Source organism: Oncorhynchus tshawytscha, linkage group LG04 (assembly GCF_018296145.1).
Source record: "Oncorhynchus tshawytscha isolate Ot180627B linkage group LG04, Otsh_v2.0, whole genome shotgun sequence".
Classification (NCBI taxonomy): Eukaryota; Metazoa; Chordata; class Actinopteri; order Salmoniformes; family Salmonidae; genus Oncorhynchus; species Oncorhynchus tshawytscha.
Window position 1 is genome coordinate 12,690,903 of NC_056432.1, and position 20,491 is coordinate 12,711,393.

At 44.1% G+C, this 20,491-nt stretch overlaps 1 protein-coding gene across 7 annotated transcripts in view; it reads right to left on the minus strand.

Annotated features, from left to right (window-relative positions):
- Window positions 1–20,491, minus strand: part of rtkna (rhotekin a) — a 113,869-nt gene that overhangs the window by 51,343 nt on the left and 42,035 nt on the right. Inside the window, exon 1 of one of the 7 annotated variants that reach the window (XM_042320340.1) lies at window positions 16,830–17,844. The exons of 5 other annotated variants lie outside the window; for them this stretch is intronic. In XM_042320340.1, coding sequence (XP_042176274.1) covers window positions 16,830–16,925 — 96 coding nt within the window. In that variant the 5' untranslated portion in view covers window positions 16,926–17,844. Of the gene's footprint in view, window positions 1–16,829; window positions 17,845–20,491 lie in introns of those variants that run through there. One more of the 7 variants, XM_024415477.2, reaches the window with a different exon arrangement.

Consider the following 20,491-nt stretch of genomic DNA (forward strand, 5'->3'; position numbering starts at 1 on the left):
TAAGGCCTACCTTCAAACTCAGTGCCTCTTTGCTTGATATCATGGGAAAATCAAAAGAAATTAGCCAAGACCTCAAAAAGGTCCACCAAGACCACCACAAGTCTGGTTCATCCTTGGGAGTAATTTCCAAACGCCTGAAGGTACCATGTTCATCTGTACAAACAATAGTACGCAAATATAAACACCATGGGACCACGCAGCCGCCATACCGCTCAGGAAGGAGACGCGTTCTGTCTCCTAGAGATGAACGTACTTTGGTGCGAAAAGTGCAAACAATCCCAGAACAACAGCAAAGGACCCTGTGAAGATGCTGGAGGAAACAGGTACAAAAGTATCTATATCCACAGTAAAACGAGTCCTATATCGACATAACCTGAAAGGCCACTCAGCAAGGAAGAAACCACTGCTTCAAACCCGCCATAAAAAAGCCAGACTATGGTTTGCAACTGCACATGGGGACAAAGATCATACTTTTTGGAGAAATGTCCTCTGATCTGATGAAAGAAAATTAGAACTGGTTTGGCCATAATCACCATCGCTATGTTTGGAGGAAAAAGGGGGGGGCTTGCAAGCCAAAGAACACCATCCCAACCGTGAAGCACGGGGGTAGCAGCATCATGTTGTGGGGGTGCTTTGCTGCAGGGGGGACTGGTGCACTTCACAAAATAGATGGCTGCATGAGGAAGGAAAATGATGTGGATATATTGAAGCAACATCTCAAGACATCAGTCAGGAAGTTAAAGCTTGGTGGCAAATGGGTCTTCCAAATGAACAATGACCCCAAGCATACTTCCAAAGTTGTGGCAAAATGGCTAAAGGACAACAAAGTCAAGGTATTGGAGTGGCCATCATGAAGCGGTGACCTCAATCCTATAGAAAATGTGTGGGCAGAACTGAAAAAGCATGTGCGAGCAAGGAGGCCCACAAACCTGACTCAGTTACACCAGCTCTGTCAGGAGGAATGGGCCAAAATTCACCCAACTTATTGTGGGAAGCTTGTGGAAGGCTCACCGAAACGTTTGACCCAAGTTGAACAATTTAAAGGCAATGCTACCAAATACTAATTAAGTGTATGTCATCTTCTGACCCACTGGGAATGTGATGAAAGAAATAAAAGCTAAAATAAATCCCTCTCTCTACTATTATTCTGACATTTCACATTCTTAAAATAAAGTGGTGATCCTAACTGACCTAAGAGAGGGAATTTTTTCTAAGATTAATTGTCAGGAATTGTGAAAAACGGAGTTTAAATGTATTTGGCTAAGGTGTATGTAAACTTCTGACTTCAACAGTATCTACCCATAAACAGGCATCAGTTAGACCCTCCAGTATAACCTTACTACCAGGTATCCTAAGACTGCAATAGCTTAGTTTGAGAGGCACAAAGAGCAGCGTACTATATTTGCTTTGACCTAGGGAAATTGTGTTGAAACATGCATACACTGAGTATACAAAACATTCACCAGGTGAATCTAGGTGAAAGACAAATTGAGACATGGATTGTGTTAGTATGCCATTCAGAGGGTGAATATATAGACAAAATATTTAAGTGCCTTTGAACAGGGTGTGGTAGTAGGTGCCAGGCGCAGCGATTTGTGTCAAGAACTGCAACGCTGCTGGGTTTTTCATGCTCAACAGTTTCCTGTGTGTATCAAGAATGGCCCACCAACCAAAGGACATCCAGACAACTTGACACAACTGTGGGTAGCATTTGAGTCAACATGGGCCAGCATCCCTGTGGAACGGTTCTGACACCATGTAGAGTCCATACCCTGACGAATTGAGGCTGTTCTCTGGGGAAAAGGAGGGGGTGCAACTCAATATTAGGAAGGTGTTCCTAATGTTTGGTATACTCTGTGTATAAATCACATTTTTTGCCGCAAATGTGAAGATGTATAAGCCCAACAGAGGATATCTAGCTGAGAGCCAAACCGAAATCTAAAATTAGAAGCATCTGGAGATAACTCCCTGAATCTGCACGCCAATTAATTAAAGTTCAGTATCTTCTTGCTTAGCCTAGCTGTTTTTGCCCACAGGACTGCCGTCAACCCTAGACACTGTTGTGCATGAAAAGTGCAGGATTGCGTCAGTTTCTGAGATACTGGATCCAGTGCACCCAGCACCAACGATCATACCACACTCAAAGTCACTTGTTTTGCCCAACGTTCACTCAAACAGTAACTGAATGCCTCGATGCCGGTCTGCCTGCTTTACAGTGCCTTGCAAAAATATTCATCCCCCTTGGCATTTTTCCTATTTTGTTGCATTACAACCTGTAATTTAAATAGATTTTTATTTGGATTTCATGTAATGGCCATACACAAAATAGTCCAAATTGGTGAAGTGAAATGAAAAAATAAAAAACTGAAAAGTTGGCATGTGGGAGACTCCCCAACATATGGAAGAAAGTACTCTGGTCAGATGAGACTAAAATTGAGCATTTTGGCCATCAAGGAAAACGCTGTGTCTGGCGCAAACCCAACACCTCCCTTCACCCCGAGAATACCATCCCCACAGTGAAGCATGGTGGTGGCAGCATCATGCTGTAGGGATCTTTTTCCATCGGAAGTGACTGGGAAACTGTTCAGAATTGAAGGAATGATGGATGTTGCTAAATACAGGGAAACCTGTTTCAGTCTTCCAGAGATTTGAGACTGGGCCCGAGGTTCACCTTCCAGCAGGACAATGACCCTAGGCATCCTGCTAAAGCAACACTCGAGTGGTTTAAGGGGAAACATTTAAATGTCTTGGAATGGCCTAGTCAAATCCCAGACCTCAACCCAATTGAGAATATGTAGTATGACTTAAAGATTGATGTACACCAGCAAAACCCATCCAACTTGAAGGAGCTGGAGCAGTTTTGCCTTGAAAAAGGGCAAAAATCCCAATGGCTAGATGTGCCAAGCTTATAGAGACATACCCCAAGAGACTTGCAGCTGTAATTGTTGCAAAAGGTGGCTCTACAAAGTATTGACTTTGGGGGGTGAATACTTATGGACGCTCATGTTTTCAGTTTTTGTTATTTATTATGTGTTTCACAATAAAAAAATATGTTGCATCTTCAAAGTGGTAGGCATGTTGTGTAAATCAAATGATACAAACCCCCCCTAAAATCCATTTGAATTCCAGGTTGTTAGGCAACAAAATAGGAAAAATGCCATGTACAGTGAGGGAAAAAAGTATTTGATCCCCTGCTGATTTTGTACGTTTGCCCACTGACAAAGAAAGGATCAGTCTATAATTTTAATGGTAGGTTTATTTGAACAGTGAGAGACAGAAAAACACATGTCAAAAATGTTAGAACTTGATTTGCATTTTAATGAGGCCCCTCTGCAAAACATGACTTAGTACTTGGTGGCAAAACCCTTGTTGGCAATCACAGAGGTCAGACGTTTCTTGTAGTTGGCCACCAGGTTCACACATCTCAGGAGGGATTTTGTCTCACTCCTCTTTGCAGATCTTCTCAAAGTCATTAATGTTTCGAGGCTAATGTTTGGCAACTCGAACCTTCAGCTCCCTCCACAGATTTTCTATGGGATTAAGGTCTGGAGACTGGCTAAGCCACTCCAGGACTTTAATGTGCTTATTCTTGAGCCACTCCTTTGTTGCCTTGGCCTTGTGTTTTGGGTCATTGTCATGCTGGAATACCCATCCACGACCCATTTTCACTGCCCTGGCTGAGGGAAGGAGGTTCTCACCCTAGATTTGACAGTACATGGCCCCGTCCATCGTCCCTTTGATGCGGTGAAGTTGTCCTGTTCCCTTAGCAGAAAAACACCCCCAAAGCATAATGTTTCCACCTCCATGTTTGACAGTGGGGATAGTGTTCTTGGTGTCATAGGCAGCATTCCTCCTCCTACAAACACGGTGAGTTGAGTTGATGTCAAAGAGCTCCATTTTGGTCTCATCTGACCACAACACTTTCACCCAGTTGTCCTCAATCATTCAGATGTTCATTGGCAAACTTCAGACGGGCATGTATATGTGCTTTCTTGAGCAGGGGGACCTTGCAGGCGCTGCAGGATTTCAGTCCTTCACGGCGTAGTGTGTTACCAATTGTTTTCTTGGTGACTATGGTCCCAGCTGCCTTGAGATCATTGACAAGATCCTCCCGTGTAGTTCTGGGCTGATTCCTCACCATTCTCATGATCATTGCAACTCCACGAGGTGAGATCTTGCATGGAGCCCCAGGCCAAGGGAGATTGACAGTTCTTTTGTGTTTCTTCCATTTGCGAATAATCGCACCAGCTGTTGTCACCTTCTCACCAAGCTGCTTGGCGATGGTCTTGTAGCCCATTCCAGCCTTGTGTAGGTCTACAATCTTGTCCCTGACATCCTTGGAGAGCTCTTTGGTCTTGGTCATGGTGGAGAGTTTGGAATCTGATTGATTGATTGCTTCTGTGGACAGGTGTCTTTTATACAGGTAACAAACTGAGATTAGGAGCACTCCCTTTAAGAGTGTGCTCCTAATCTCAGCTTGTTACCTGTATAAAAGACACCTGGGAGCCAGAAATCTTTCTGATTGAGAGGGGGTCAAATACTTATTTCCCTCATTAATTTTTGTTGTTGTTATTCTGTCTCTCACTGTTCAAATAAACCTACCATTAACATTATAGACTGATCATTTCTTTGTCAGTGGGCAAAAACGTCCAAAATCAGCAGGGGATCAAATACTTTCCCCCCTCACTGTATATAGCCACGTGACTCACTGTCTGTAAGAGCGATCCATTTCCATGAACCTAATAAACTGTCTTGCAGAAGCAAAATAATGAAAGCCATAGAATTGGGCCACTTGAGCTCAAAGCGACCGGTAGAGTTTAGAGTAATTTAAGAACATTGACAGTGTTTCTCTCCTGCCCAGACTCAGAACTACAGCGGCCTTCAACTCTTGCTAGGAGACCATGTGTAGTCCTGCAGAGGCATCCTGCACATACACACACACTCCTGTGGTGAGGCGTGATTCAATTTCACAGCCTGACACATGCTTGCACTACACACACACCTCGGCAATCTGTCCCAGCAACATAATTCTCTGAGTCACAAGGATGTCTGCGCTACCCACTTCAGGGGAATATCCAGCAGTGACTTGTTTGTTTTGATGGTGATAAGTGTTTGTTTATTTGGTCCCGGGGGAGGGAGGGAAGGAAGGAAGAGAGAGAGAGAGAGAGAGAGAGAGAGAGAGAGAAGCACTTATAAATGAGACTCCACCTTCCGGTCCTAACACTGGCTTCTTAAAGACAGAGTGCCTACCATAACTATATACACATATACAATAACTGAAATGGACAGGCTAATACACACACACACACACACACACACACGACACGTATCAATCCCCACAGACGCAGATAAATGTACATGGATTCTGTAAAAATACACTAATACTCACATAGAACAGAATCACAACACTCCTTGACAATTGTCTTGTAAACAATAGACACACACACACTTATATTCATGTACAAATACTGTAATCTCAAAAGTACACAAAAATAATAACTACAGATGTACATTACATCAACATGGACAAATTAAAACAAAAGTTTATAAGCACAAACAAATACACTATCAAGAAACACTTTTTCACAGACAATTTACATGAAAAGACAGCCGACATCTGTAAAAACAGCACACACAGCCAGCTGCAACTCCAGAGTATCTTCAGAAGTTTTTAGGACTTGTGTTTTTCATTACTTCTCTTGGGCAAGGTTGTTAACAATTTACACAGTGGTTTTTTGACTACTTTCTACTCAGAGACAACATGAATCAAGCTGAGATTTGTTCTGGCTCTGTATTGCTATCCATCTTATCATGCCAGAGTGCTACGTCTGAGTGAGCTGTGTTAGCTGAGTAGAGAAGGATAGAAGGAAGAGAGAGAGAGAAGACAAGGTAGAGAGTGGTAAAACAGAGTGGTAAAACAGAGTTTGAATGAGAACAGAGGGAGTTAAACATGATGTTAGAGAGAGTGCATGGGAGGACAGTGTAGGATGTTAGAGTGAAAGGACAGAGTGGGCAGCAGGGAGAAAGCAGAGAAAGTGAGGGCTGGGGGGAGGGGGCTGTTGCTAGGCTGTTGCTTGGCTGGCTGTCTGTCTCCTCCTGCACCCTCCTGGCTCCTGACTGGTGTCTTTCAAAAGGAAGCTGGCTGAAGTCAAGGCATTTCACTGGTTCCTGAGACTAGGGCAGGCCTGCTCCTAGTCCTAACCACACCAGGACCCAAGCTGGGGCCAGCGGGGGCGTGGGTGACCATACACAATGTCCCCTTTCTCTACTGCCTATCCCCATGCCCACTCCCTCTCCACAACTGCAGGGCACAACTGCGGTGCGACAGCCATGCAGGGCACAGTTGCAAAGACAGACAGAGTCCCATTATGATAGAACCCAGAGAGATCAAAATACACACATGTAGTGGCCCTCACCATAACAACAGGATTCTGTATAGACACAACCCTACAACCGCTCTCTAACACACACAACCACACTAACATACAAACACAACCGCACTAACACAACCGCACAAACACAAACACAACCGCACAAATAAAGATAAAAATAAAATAAAAACACAACCGCACAAACACACCCGCACTAACATACAACCCTACAACCGCACTAACACACACACACACAACCCTACAACTGCACTAACACACACAACCCTACAACCGCATTAACACACACAACCCTACAACCACCCACAACCGCACTAACACCTGCGCTAACACACACACCCGCACTAACACACACCCGCATGAACACCCACACCCACACACATAACCGCACTAACACCCCCCCACACACACACACAACCGCACTAACACCCACACACACCACCGCACTCTCACACACAATCGCACTCACACCCACAACCGCACTCACACCCACAACCGCACTCACACCCGCAACCGCACTCACACCCGCAACCGCACTCACACCCGCAACCGTACTAACACACCCAGAACCGCACTAACACAACTGCACTCAAACATACACAACCCTATCGCACTAACACACACCCGCACACACACACAACTGCACTAACACACACAACCCTTCAACCGCACTAACACACACACACACACACACAGCCGCATACAACTGCACAAACACACACAACCGCACTAACACACACAACCCTTCAACCGCACTAACACACACACACACACAGCCGCATACAACTGCACAAACACACACAGCCGCACTAACACACACACACACACAACCGCACTCACATGCACACCCCTACAACAGCACTAACACACACACACACACACAACCCTACAACCGCACTAACACACACCCGCACGCACACAGACACACATTATATATCCAGCTACACCAAAGGCTTATCTGGGATGGCTTAGCACACCTTCTGTGCGGAAGGCAGATCTGGGATCAGTTAAGCTACTTCCACAACCTGACAGCTGAACCAACACTGGGAGAGGAGAACCTGGATCTCCCTGCTGACTGGACGTGAATTAATTAATGGATGGATGGGTGCATGGTTGGATGAATGGAGGAATGAATGGGTGGATGGACCTTTGTAGTAGCTTTGAGCGTACACCATCACTTTTACTCTTCTGGGTCTTAAACCAAGTAAACAACCAATAAATCAACAAGTAAATCAACAAAAACAGAGTTGACCTCCTAAATACATGATGGCCTAGTACTCAGCATACCAGGACCAGCAGGGACAGCCTTCATATCGGTCTTGTTAGTCTACATTATGGAACATGTTTATTAATCACGGCCCACCAATACACCACATATCAAAATTAACCATGTAAGTAACACCACAGTGTTCCTGTGGTGACACCATACCATTGTGACAAGGTCAAGGAAACAAAAGTATCCCTTTAATAGTACAGGGTATTTCACCTACAATGGACTATTGTGTGTAACCTACTTTTCATTGCTTTTGTTGCACACAACAGTGGTCAGTGTTTCATCACAGCGGATAAGACAGGGAGAAGCTGCTCCATGCCATTGTTGTGTTGCTCAGCCTGGGTAGGGCTGGCTGGGTGTTACTGGGGTTACTTGTTGGGTCAACTAATCCTCTCTGTCCCTGAGCAGCTGATCTGTGATCTTTCTAATATCTCAGCAAACAGAGGCAGCATCCAGTGGAATAACAAGGGGAGAGGTACAGAGGCGAGGAGATGGGAGAGGAACGGAGGAGGAGATGGGAGAGGGACGGAGGAGGAGGAGATGGGAGGAGACCGAACGGGAGGGGAGGAGATGGGAGAGGAACGGGGGAGGAGGAGATGGGAGAGGAACGGAGGAGGAGGAGATGGGAGGAGACCGAACGGGAGGGGAGGAGATGGGAGAGAAACGGAAGAGGACATGGGAGGGGACCGAACGGGGAGGGGAGGAGATGGGAGAGGAACGGAGGAGGGGGAGATGGGAGAGGAACGGAGGAGGAGGACATGGGAGGAGACCGAACAGGAGGGGAGGAGATGGGAGAGGAATGGAGGAGGAGGAGGAGATGGGAGAGAAACGGAGGAGGAGGAGATTGGAGGAGACCGAACGGGAGGGGAGGGGGTGGGAGAGGAATAGAGGAGGAGGAGATGGGAGAGGAACGGAGGAGGAGGAGATGGGAGGAGACCGAACGGGAGGGGAGGGGATGGGAGAGGAATAGAGGAGGAGGAGATGGGAGAGAAACGGAGGAGGAGGAGATTGGAGGAGACCGAACGGGAGGGGAGGAGATGGGAGAGGAATAGAGGAGGAGGAGATGGGAGAGGAATGGAGGAGGAGGAGATGGGAGGAGACCGATCCGGAGGGGAGGAGATGGAAGAGAAACGGAGGAGGAGGAGATGGGAGGAGACCGAACGGGAGGGGAGGAGATGGGAGAGGAATAGAGGAGGAGGAGATGGGAGAGGAACGGAGGAGGAGACCGATCGGGAGGGGAGGAGATGGGAGAGGAATAGAGGAGGAGGAGAAGATGGAAGAGAAATGGAGGAGGAGGAGAAGATGGAAGAGAAACAGAGGGGGAGGAGATGGGAGAGGAACGGAGGAGGAGGAGAAGATGGAAGAGAAACAGAAGGAAGTGGAGGAGATGGGAGAGGAACCGAGGGTAGAGGAGGAGATGCTCGGGGCTCCCGAGTGGCACTGTGGTCTAAGGCACTGCATCTCAGTGCTAGAGGAGTCATTACAGACCCTGGCGCATACACACACACACAATGTGGTACAGTATGTTTCCAAAAAAGATCAGAACAGAGTAGTAAGGTTCTTCAATGAAAAGAACACCCTCCCTACAGTCAAACATGGGGAGGTTTGATAATGCTGTGGGGTTGCGTTGCTGCCTCTGGTACTGGGGGCCTTGAATGTGAGTAACGCATCATGAAATCAGCAGATTATAAAAGGTGATTTGGAGTCCAATGTTCAACCCAGTGTCCAAAAACTATGTCTCCATTGAAGGTTGTGGGTCTTCCAGCAGAACAACAACCCCAAACACACATCAAAAAGCACCCAGGAACGGTTCAAGAAGAAACGCTGGACTATTCTGGAATGGCTGGCAAAGAGTCGAGATCTGAAAACACATCCATTATCTATGGCGAGAGCTGAAAACACATCCATTACCTATGGCGAGAGCTGAAAACACATCCATTACCTATGGCGAGAGCTGAAAACACATCCATTACCTATGGCGAGAGCTGAAAACACATCCATTACCTATGGATGAGAGCTGAAAACACATCCATTATCTATGGTGAGAGCTGAAAACACATCCGTTACCTATGGCGAGAGCTGAAAACACATCCATTACCTATGGATGAGAGCTGAAAACACATCCATTATCTATGGTGAGAGCTGAAAACACATCCGTTACCTATGGTGAGAGCTGAAAACACATCCATTATCTATGGCGAGAGCTGAAAACAGCAGTTGGTGGAGGGCACCCCTCAAACGTGAAAGAATTAGAGCAGTTTGCTGAAAATTGAGCCCAATTGCCAGTAGAAAGGTGCAGGAAGCTACAAGAAGCATTTGTCAGGAGTCATCTTGGCCAACAGCTGTGCAAACAAGTACTAGTTTCAGGGTGCCAATAATGTTGTCCATGTTAATTGTATTTATTTTCTGAATTACATTTCTAAACTTAAGTTTGCAAAAATACTATTAATTCTTCTGGGGCGGCAGGGTAGCCTAGTGGTTAGAGCTTTAGACTAAAACAGGAAGGTTACAAGTTCATACCCCTGAGCTGACAAGGTATAAATCTGTTGTTCTGCCCCTGAACAGGCAGTTAACCCACTGTTCCTAGGCTGTCATTGAAAATAAGAATTTGTTCTTAACTGACTTGCCTAGTTAAATAAATGTTCAAATAAATAAAAAATGTTGAAAATCCAATAAGGTGTGGAGATCAAATGTTTTTGATTTTTTATTTCAACTTTAGAAGAAATTGAGAATTATTTAAGAAAAGTGCAAGGGTGACCTATCATATAGTGTATTTGACCTTAGACAGCACTCTGGGCTACAGGCTAATTATAGCCTTTTTAGGGCCCTCCCCTCTGCCTGTGACCCCCAGTAAAAGGACAGGGGGGGCATGGGACTGGCCAGTGACTTGGAGGACAGAGCCCTGGAAAGCACACTCACTAATGCAGTCACTCAGGCATCTCCACTATATCTGTCAATGATCTACAGTGTGTGTGTGTGTGTGTGTGTGTGTGTGTGTGTGTGTGTGTACAGGCATCATGCTGACCCCTCTATTGGGAACCATTTGTTTCACTGGGCTGTTTCCTGTTCCCATCAGCAGGCAGTGGGCTGGGAATTCCTGCATTCCGTAGACAAAAGGGCTTCACAGCGCTGTCACTGACTAGGTGTTTTACTGTGGCCCTTAGGAGCGTCATAACTGAGGTGAGCGAGAGAGCCATGAAAAACAAGAATCACAGCTCAGAGGAGCCAAGAATGTGGTGATTCCTATTTTAAAAAGGGACTTGTTAAAAGGGTAGGTAACATAAACGTAACCTCATGCAACATATGGATTTGCATTAGTATACGCATCAAAAGTCCTGATGCAAAATTACACCTATTTTTCAAGTTATTACATGAAACTGATCAGAATTCCAAAGAATGCCAAAGTCATGCCAGAAAATGTTTTGCGGGGTGTGACATTATATGAAGGATCCGGCAAGCTAGCCGATTCCCTATAATGTAAACTTCAACAGAAATAACTTAAAATGTGTATTGAACAAAAATATAAAAACACAACATATGTAAAGTGTTAGTCCCATGTTTCATGAGCCGAAATAAAAGGTCCCAGAAATGATGAAAGTCCAACAAAGCTGTTGCCAGAGAATTGAATGTTAATTTCTCTACCGTAAGCTGACTCCAACATCAATTTTGAGAATTTTGCAGTATGTCCAAAATCAGCCTCACAACCGCAGACCACGTATAACCATGCCAGCCCAGGACCTCCACATCCGGCTTCTTCACCTGTGGGATCATCTGAGACCAGCAGCCAGGACAGCTGATGAAACTGTGGATTTGCACAACTGAATAATTTTTGCACAAACTGTCAGAAACGGTCTCAAGGAAGCTCATCTGTGTGCTCGTCGTCCTCACCAGGGTCTTGACATAACTGCAGTTCGGTGTCGTAAAGGTCTTTAGTTGGAAAATGCTCACCTTCGATGGCCACTGGTATGCTGGAAAAGTGTGCTCTTCACGGATGAATACCAGTTTCAACTGTACCGGGCAGATGGCAGACAACGTGTATGGAATCGTGTGGGCGAGCGGTTTGCTGATGCCAACGTTGTGAACAGGGTGCCACATGGTGGCGGTGGGGTTATGGTATGGGCAGGCATAAGCTACGGACAACGAACACAATTGCATTTTGTCGGCCGTCGCTGTAAATATAAATGTATTCTTAACTGACTTGCCTAGTTAAATAAAGGTTCAGTTTAAAAAATATATCAATGTCAATTTGAATGCGACGAAATCCTGAGGACCATTGTCATGGCATTCATCCGCCGCCATCACCTCATGTTTCAGCATAATAATGTCGCAACAATCTGTACACAATTCCTGGAAGCTGAGAATGTCCCAGTTCTTCCATGGCCTGCATACTCACCAGACATGACACAGATTGAGCATGTTTGGGATGCTCTGGATCTATGTGTACGACAGCGTGTTCCAGTTCTCACCAATATCCAGCAACTTTGAACAGCCATTGAAGAGGAGTGGGACAACATTCCACAGGCCTCAATTAACAGCCTGGTCAACTCTATGCAAAGAGTGTCACAATGTATGAGGCAATGGGCACACCAGATACTGACTGGTTTTCTGATCCATGTCCCTACCTTTAAGGTATCCGTGACCAACAGACGCATATTTCCCATTAATGTGAAATGTATTGATTAGGGCCTAATGAAATTATTTCAATTGACTGATTTCCTTATATTAACTGTAACTCAGTAAAATCTTTGATATTGTTGCATGTTGCGTTTATATTTTTGTTCACTGTATATATGTATAACTTTGAGCTGGATTGCCTGTCTTTGCAATTCGTATATTCTGGTAATAGACGCCCAATGGGCGTTGTTGGTGCCCCCTTGTGTACTAAGCCGGTAATACCGTAAATCCCGGTGTGAGAGAAGGACGGTATGAGGGTACGCAGATAGGACAATCTGGTTACAGCCAAACCTACCACCTAACCAGTTATCAAATAATGTTACCGGTATATGCAGTTATATCTTAGCCAGCCAGCTGTAGCTAGTTATTTTGCCAGGGACCTCACAAGACAATATTATCATGATACTTTGGTGCCAATATGATATTTATTGCGATTCCCATGATTCTATTTCTATTGCAATTCGATACAAGGATTTTATTGTATTCCAAACATATTGCTCACCATATGTTTGCTGCAGAGGCACAAGAGAGAGCCATGAGAAAACAAGTTGAGATCAGTCATAGAAATAAAAGCGCTGAAAATAAATTGGCTCCCTGTTAAAAAAAAAGAGAACAAACTGTGAAGGAAAAATACTGGAGTTTTTGTGCAGGTACAGCCAACTAGCGCAAACATATTGCGATATAAATGATACAAAATATCGTAAAAAAGAACATCCCGATATGGAACTATCAATTTTCCCCCATCACTATTAGCTAGCCAGCTAACTAGCCTAGATAGCCAAGTAGTAAGCCAGAGAACACCAACTAGTCTAGCACAGGCAGGAAGCCACAAAACACAACAATAAATCCAGCAGATAGAGAGAAGAGTTACCTCATCCTTGTGGGTATTATTACTGCAACCATCAACAACAAACCTCCTTGGCATATTTAGCTTTTTAAAAAGCTGTTGGGTCTGAAATGTAAACTAAAACTAGCTACAGATGACGGAAAACTAAAACAACTCACCTCGCTTGACTACCAAATGCACAGGAGAAGAGGAGATGCACTTTGTTGAATTAATTTATATTGTTTCATCTTCATGGATGTACATAGTAGTTCACCAATACCAACACTTGGGCTTGAATGTAATTACATACTAGCATGGCTAGTAGCTAACATTAGCCAGCTGGAGCTAGCTAGGTAGCACCAGTTCTCCACATGACATTTACAATAGTGCATTGTGGGTAGTTCCGAAGATATCCGAAAATATGTTGACTACAACTAAGTTACTAAGTCATTGACCACACTACATTGTTACTTTGGTGAGTAAAAACTCATGCTATCTACCCTTTAAAACCTGAACAAACAGGGATGTTGTAAGGAGGGTAAGGAGTGTCTACCTGGATGACTAAAAACAAACCATAACTTGCTGTGAGCCGGAGCATTGACATACTCTGATTATGTAAAGGTCTGGAATGCTGGCTCTGACCCTCTGGGTGTGTTCTCTTGTTCTATGTAAGCACAGCAGCTCAGGACAGCTGCACACCGATGACCAATGTCTTACCAGTAGAACTCCAGGAACTAAGCTGAGAACTCATGTTTGCACCTTGGACAGATACAAGCCTCCCAGACAGCAACAAGGGGGAAGTTTACTGTTTTTAGTCATCCACAGGACTCTTCTAAACTACCAACCTTTAGGGCAAATGATGGTCTGCTACAGCTTATGGAGGCCACGCTGCAGCACACGGAGAACTCAGCATGGAGTTGTAGTGGGTCGCACAGCTCTACCACATATATATAATCGATTCCAGCAACCCACCCAGACAGGGAAACCATTGCAGACACTGAAGAGAAACACAAGCCTGTTTACTGAGATCCTACACTGACAACCCAGTTGGGATCTCTTTGTTGAGAGTGTATCTGCCACTGCTTTCTGCCAGCATAGAACACAGATTCAGCATGTAGACTGACTGGCTTTTTCCAGTTTGTTTGTGAAGTAAACAAGTCAGTGGCTCAAAGGAAGCTCTTTCATAGAGTATAAATGAGTGGTTTGAGACTGATTGACATCTGGTGACTGGGATGAAAGGGTACAACTCGTGAGAGCATCAGTGATGATTCTGTAATGATTGAGGGATTGAGGATTCAACGGGGAGGCAGGGAACGTCAGGGGCAAAGCCGGTGTTATAAATTCTCTTCTGGACACAAAGGAGACCCATCTGGGTGGGGGTGTCCGTGTGTGGTATTGTTCTTCTATCCTCATGGGGACCTGAAACCCCCAAATGTCCCCACAAGGATAGTAAAATGAGGGAAATTCTTCCTCGTGGGAACATTTCCCACGTCTCCATGAAGACAAAGGCTATTTTCATTTTAGGGGTTAGGTTTAGGGTTAGAATTAGGGTTAAGGGTTAGGGAAAATAGGATTTTGAATGGAAATAAACTTTAGGTCCCCAAGAGGATAGAAGAACAAGTGTGTGTTTGTGAGTATGCGTGTGCCCATTAGACACCCACTGTTCTATTAAAAAGTCATGTTGTCCATCGTATACCCAAATGGACCAACTGGCTTTCTGTTTGGGCCAGATGAACTAAGACACAGCTCCATGAGTAGTGGAGGTGAGATGCCAACCTGTGCCATGGTGATACTACTGCACCCTTCAGCACAGCACCCTTCAGGTCCCACAGTTGCAGAGGCTGACACTCCCATTGTCACTTAGATGGTGGGTCACGACCTTCAATGGGTTTGAATGTTTTTTTTTATTGTAATAAAATACTCCAGTCTGACCTTAAACAACTAATACCAGGTAGAAAGTGTGTAAAAATGATAATGAACCTATATTTTTTTAAATAATTTAACCTCTATACTAGTATTTAAAATATAGAGTTATTAGCAGTGCTAATTCACGGATGTGGATGATTTTGTGGTCTCAAACCAGTAAGCTTAACATTATGGGCAAAATTGAATTATTGACAATAAAAAAAGAAGGGACTGTTGTCATATAATTGGTCAATTTACTATCAATATAGAATGAAACATAGTTTTCCAGATTTCAACAACTAAAAACTAAAGATCACCATGCGAATATTGGATGACAGAAAACCTGGTTAAAGGTCCCAAGGTAAAACCAGTAGATGACACGCTCCTAACACACAACAGCTGCAGAGCTAACATAGTTTCACAATAGAGCAGCCAAGCGTCCAAAAATGTTACATTAGAATTTCCTTTTGATATTCCCTGTATGATTTCCAATGGCCATGTGTCTCCTGCCTCTCTCCTCAGATTAAAGCCTCCATGCAGTGTTTTAATGTTATTTTTAAATCATTACTGTAGGTCTAATAAATCACTGTGTGTGTTTATTTAATGAAAATAACTCCAAAATATAATTGTAATAATTTAGTTCCCCGAGGATCTTTTGGCCATTGAAATGCTGTCTGATTGTGTGGGAGAAATAAATCAGAATATATTTACATACACAGCCCTGATTGGCTGATAGGATGGTCTAGAGCCCTCTCTCTTACCCAGATGAATGGTCATTGGTCTATTATAAATCAGATCAGATTGTGATGTCATGATCTGGGCTAAAAACTCCACCCCACCTGAACAGGCAGACATTTCTGCCATCTTTTCAAACAGCTCATACACAAAAAGGGCATTATCATAATTTTCACAATTTCAGAGTGTTATTTTAACCTTCTAGTGCAGAAATATTCAATGCCCCTTTAGTTCAGACACTCTGCTCGTCAAAGAACAGACACATTGTGTTCTCTGTGAGGTGGACTGTAATGCTCAGCTTAGTCCCAAAATGACTAAATTGTTATGTATAATGTTCACATCAACGAAATAACACTGACTACATAAGAACCAGTACAGTCCTATTTCACTTGGCAATTGATACGTATTGCATGATTAGGCCTCTCTTCCTTTCCATCTCTCTTTCCCTGTCACACGCACCCACGTTTACCCCATTGGGGACTTGTGAGTCCCACACATACAGCATGCAGCTGCAGATAGAGTGTTAGTACGCTGGGTTAGAGAGTAAGTAACTGTACATGACTTGTGGTGTTTTCTGTTCTCTCTCACTGAGAACTTCTGGAGACCACACCAGAGTAAGCATGACACCTTGGTCAGGGACATTCTTCAGCTAGCCCCTCCTAACTCTTAATATGTAAAAGCAGCGGAGCTGGGAACTCACTCAGTAAACTGGCTCATGTAGTCTACTGTATGTACACAGTTCAGTGGAAAGTCGGAATTGAGCGCCTGTACACGCTGGTCCCTGCCACATCAGATACTGTCTGAGATAGACCACAGCTTACTCGCTCTCCCTGTCTATTGCCACCCTATGATTTGTACACCTACACTTCAAAATATAACTTAACTGAAACGCCCTGCTTGACTTCGACTAGCAGGTGAAAGAAGAGCTAGGACATCAGCTCCTGTGAGAGGCGCTGGGAATCAGTTGTGACAGTGATAGCTTCCATAAAAGTGCAGTCAACCTTTGGGGACGGTCTACGTTAATTACCTGTAAACTCAGGGCAATCTGGCGAATGTACATCATGTTCAGGTCCTCCAAAATGCGCAGTTTGTCCTCCATATCAGCGTATCTGTCCATTGGCATCCCTCGAAGAAATATCCACAAATTGAGGTAGCCTATGATTTAAGGTTTTCACTTCCACGCCCCCCTTTTAAAATGAATTTGTTACAAATGTGAGGCGTTTAAGGGAGCTGAGAACTCAAATTCCCAAGGAAAAAAATGCTACGAACGCTTATGGTGGCAAATGAAAAACTTAGCAGACAGTAACATGAAGATTTAGAGAAAATACTAATTTTGAGAATGTACTGTTAGATAAAGTACTGGAGACGCGCAGCGGTCTCCAAATCCAATACGCAAAGAGCATACGCCATAAACTTTGTGTCTTTCGAACTATTCAAACCAGTTTCTCTGTTAAAACTGCACAGCACTGACTTTTCCGCGAACCAAAGAGGTAGAGAGACGTGTGCGAGCGCCCTAACAGTATACAGTAACACTGTTCATAAAACATACAGCTAGTCCACAGTGTATATTCTTGGCTACTTCTTTTCAAGCAACAAAGGGCCTCTCAAACACCCACAGTCAACACCCCTCCTGGGCAGTTGCGGAAAGAATGGTCCTTTTTAATGCAATTATTCTCTTTGTGTCCTTGCGTCCTGATTGTGAGGGTGCCGTCTGTCCACTGTGACAAGACCTCTCCGCAAAAGGGCATCGCCTCCGCGGGAACGAACAGCACAGCAACCCCACTGTGCGCAATAATCGCTACAGGAGCCGGGGGAACTCGCGCTAAATTAACCCGTACAACGCGCCTCTCGAAACGGAGCATTAAACACAAAGTGGGAGAAAATAAAGAAAGAAAGAGACTCCACTCCCTTTAAAATAAACAAATACGAAATACCAAACAATTAAAGGGGCATCTGAAAAAAAGGAAGTGGCGAGGGGGATAGCTTTGTTCTTTTCAGACACTTGATAACAAGTGATATTAAAATCGTGTCAGATGGCGCATTACCACACTTAGATAAAACAAGAAAAAAATATGCCCAACCTAACAGCAAATGAAAGACTAACCCCTGAAAACCTCGCTATCGTAAGGCAACGGTGACAAAGAATGAGATGAGAAAAAATATCTGAATTATTCATATTTTAAGAGTGGACATCGTTCGTTTCTGTATATTCACGGACGAGAGGGAACTATTATGCATAATGACGGACACCGGGGCTTTTGGGATGGTCAATTAAAATGCATATTTGACAATACAAGTCCCGTATGACATAAACCTTTCCATTGCTTATTTAATAATGTATTATAGACTATTCAGGAAAACCCTGTCAATTTAAAAAGAGGCGTCCTCAAACGGAAAACAGGCTAATGGATGGAATTATCCCATTTAAATAACATTTTTTTTTAGCTAGTATCATTAATGAAATTGTGAAAACTATCAGTTGAAACCATAGGTCTATTACTGAATTTGATACTCTAAAAATAGTCTACAATTTAGGGCTTGCAATCGATGGGAAGTGTATTTCCAAGGTGTAGCCTAATAAATAGTCTACAATTTGGGCTTGCAATCGAAGTGTATTTCCAAGTAGTAGCCTATTAAAGATGTCAGGCGTATATGTTTATGAGAAAAAATGTGTTTTCCAAGCATCAGTGAATTTATTAACAGTATAACTTTCCAATGTTTTCTCAGTTCACGCAGCCAAATGTTGGTGCCCAGTCTTCAACTCTTGAAGCGCTGGCTCTCTAACTTGCACAGTTATAGTTATTTCTAGGTGTTCCTCTTCACCAGTGGAACTTCGGAGTCCTGAAATTGAGAAAATCCCAAAGCTAAACGTTCTAGAGTCCACTTTCTGCCAAATGTTCCTCTCATTTTCCTCTGAGAAACTTCTGGGGTTATGTCTTCTGTGTTCTTCAAAACAGTAACGAAATGGAGATGGCTGAAATCAAGAAAACTGCTCCCAAATCCGGGCCGATCCCACCATCATTTTTTGTCTCCTGTCTCATTTGCGCGCGTCCTGTAGCGGGTTCAGGCGTTCCAGTGAATTACAGATGATGTGCCAGTGCATCTGGTGTGTGTGTCCTTCCATGTGGCGTGGGAGAGACCGCAATAACTACAAGCGAAGCCCCTCACAGGAAACTGGGGTCATCCCGCGCACAACTCTCACGACCTTCTTACACACATTTATTCCTCTGTTGTTCACAAACACTACAAAATAAAAACACATGTGCACGCACAATTCCCTGCACCGCCCCCCGAAAAAACACACACTTCCATGTCATCCTCATTCTTTCACACAAACACATATTTGCTCAAGTGAATGTTATACTCTAGGGTTTACAAGACAGGGATAAGGTAAAAATCTGAAAACAAATCAACTGTACTAAGCCTCCCCCCACCACCACCACAGAGCACAGGAGCAGTAGCTCACCAGGTCATTTCCCCAAGAAAAGCCTTCAGCCTGAAGTTTAAATTACCCAGCTAATCTTCCTCAGACACTGGGTTAGGCTATGTACAGTAAGAAAATAGATGTATTGTTCTAGTGGAGGGAGGTGAAAAGATACATAGTGGATTAGAATGCACTGGAGGGAGGGTGTTTAGTGTTTATGAAAACAGCCTGTGACTGGTTCAGAGGTTAAACCTCCCAGTACCACCTAGCAGTCCCCCCAGAAACTCTATCTGACATGTGGAACTCTGCAGCAGCAGGTTGGGCAAAATCCTGTATGTAAGTCACTTGTCAAAACTTCAAAACCACAGTACTAAAACAACATTAGAATGTTAAAGCACAAGGGAAAGAATCCTCTGCATAGTGCTCTCAGAGGCAGGAGAGAACCCCTATTCTCGTCTCTCAAGGCTTCTTTCTGCTGAGAAGAGTTCCAATGCTAGCGGGAGGTGTGTGAAGTCATTCCATTGCCCATTCAGGCATTAGGGCACATCTTTAGATCATGGATTCATGTGATTCTAGGACTTCGAGGCAGTGAAATCTATAGACTATTTTGATGGAAAAGGTCACATACACAGAGCCAAGAACTATTCTAGAATTGTAGCATCAGAACTAATCAGTTGCTTCTTTTACATTACAGAACCATTCTATTATAATGTACCTGCGTCTATGTTCACCATATTTGATCAAATAGGAGAACATGTGGAAAATATGATGACCATGTCCCAAGGTGAGATGGCCCGAGAAAGAGAGAGAATCTTATCACATAACACACACATTCCTCAGTGTGCCAGTCTAGCTTGCCCTGGACCTTACGTAACAGCCTGGGATATTGGCTGCGTTCACAATGCCCGGCGTGCTCTGTGTTCCTGAGCGGATGTGTAGAGTAATATGGGACATTTCCTGTCTGTAATCAGCAGGGTGGAACACACGGCCAGTCGGCCAGTCAATAGGTAGTGGCTATTAGCTACAGACTAGCCAATCCTGGTCTTTGTTCCTCACCTGATTAAACTCCACATGATCTAGAGGTCGAAGACTATGATTGATATAGTCTTCGATATTATGAATCATGTGTTTTAGTGCGGGGTCGAAACAAAATCCTGCATACACTGGAGCCCTTCAAGAGCAGGGTTGGCCAGTCACTGCTATGGATACATTATTATTTATTTTTTTTACCTTTATTTAACTAGGCAAGTCAGTTAAGAACAAAT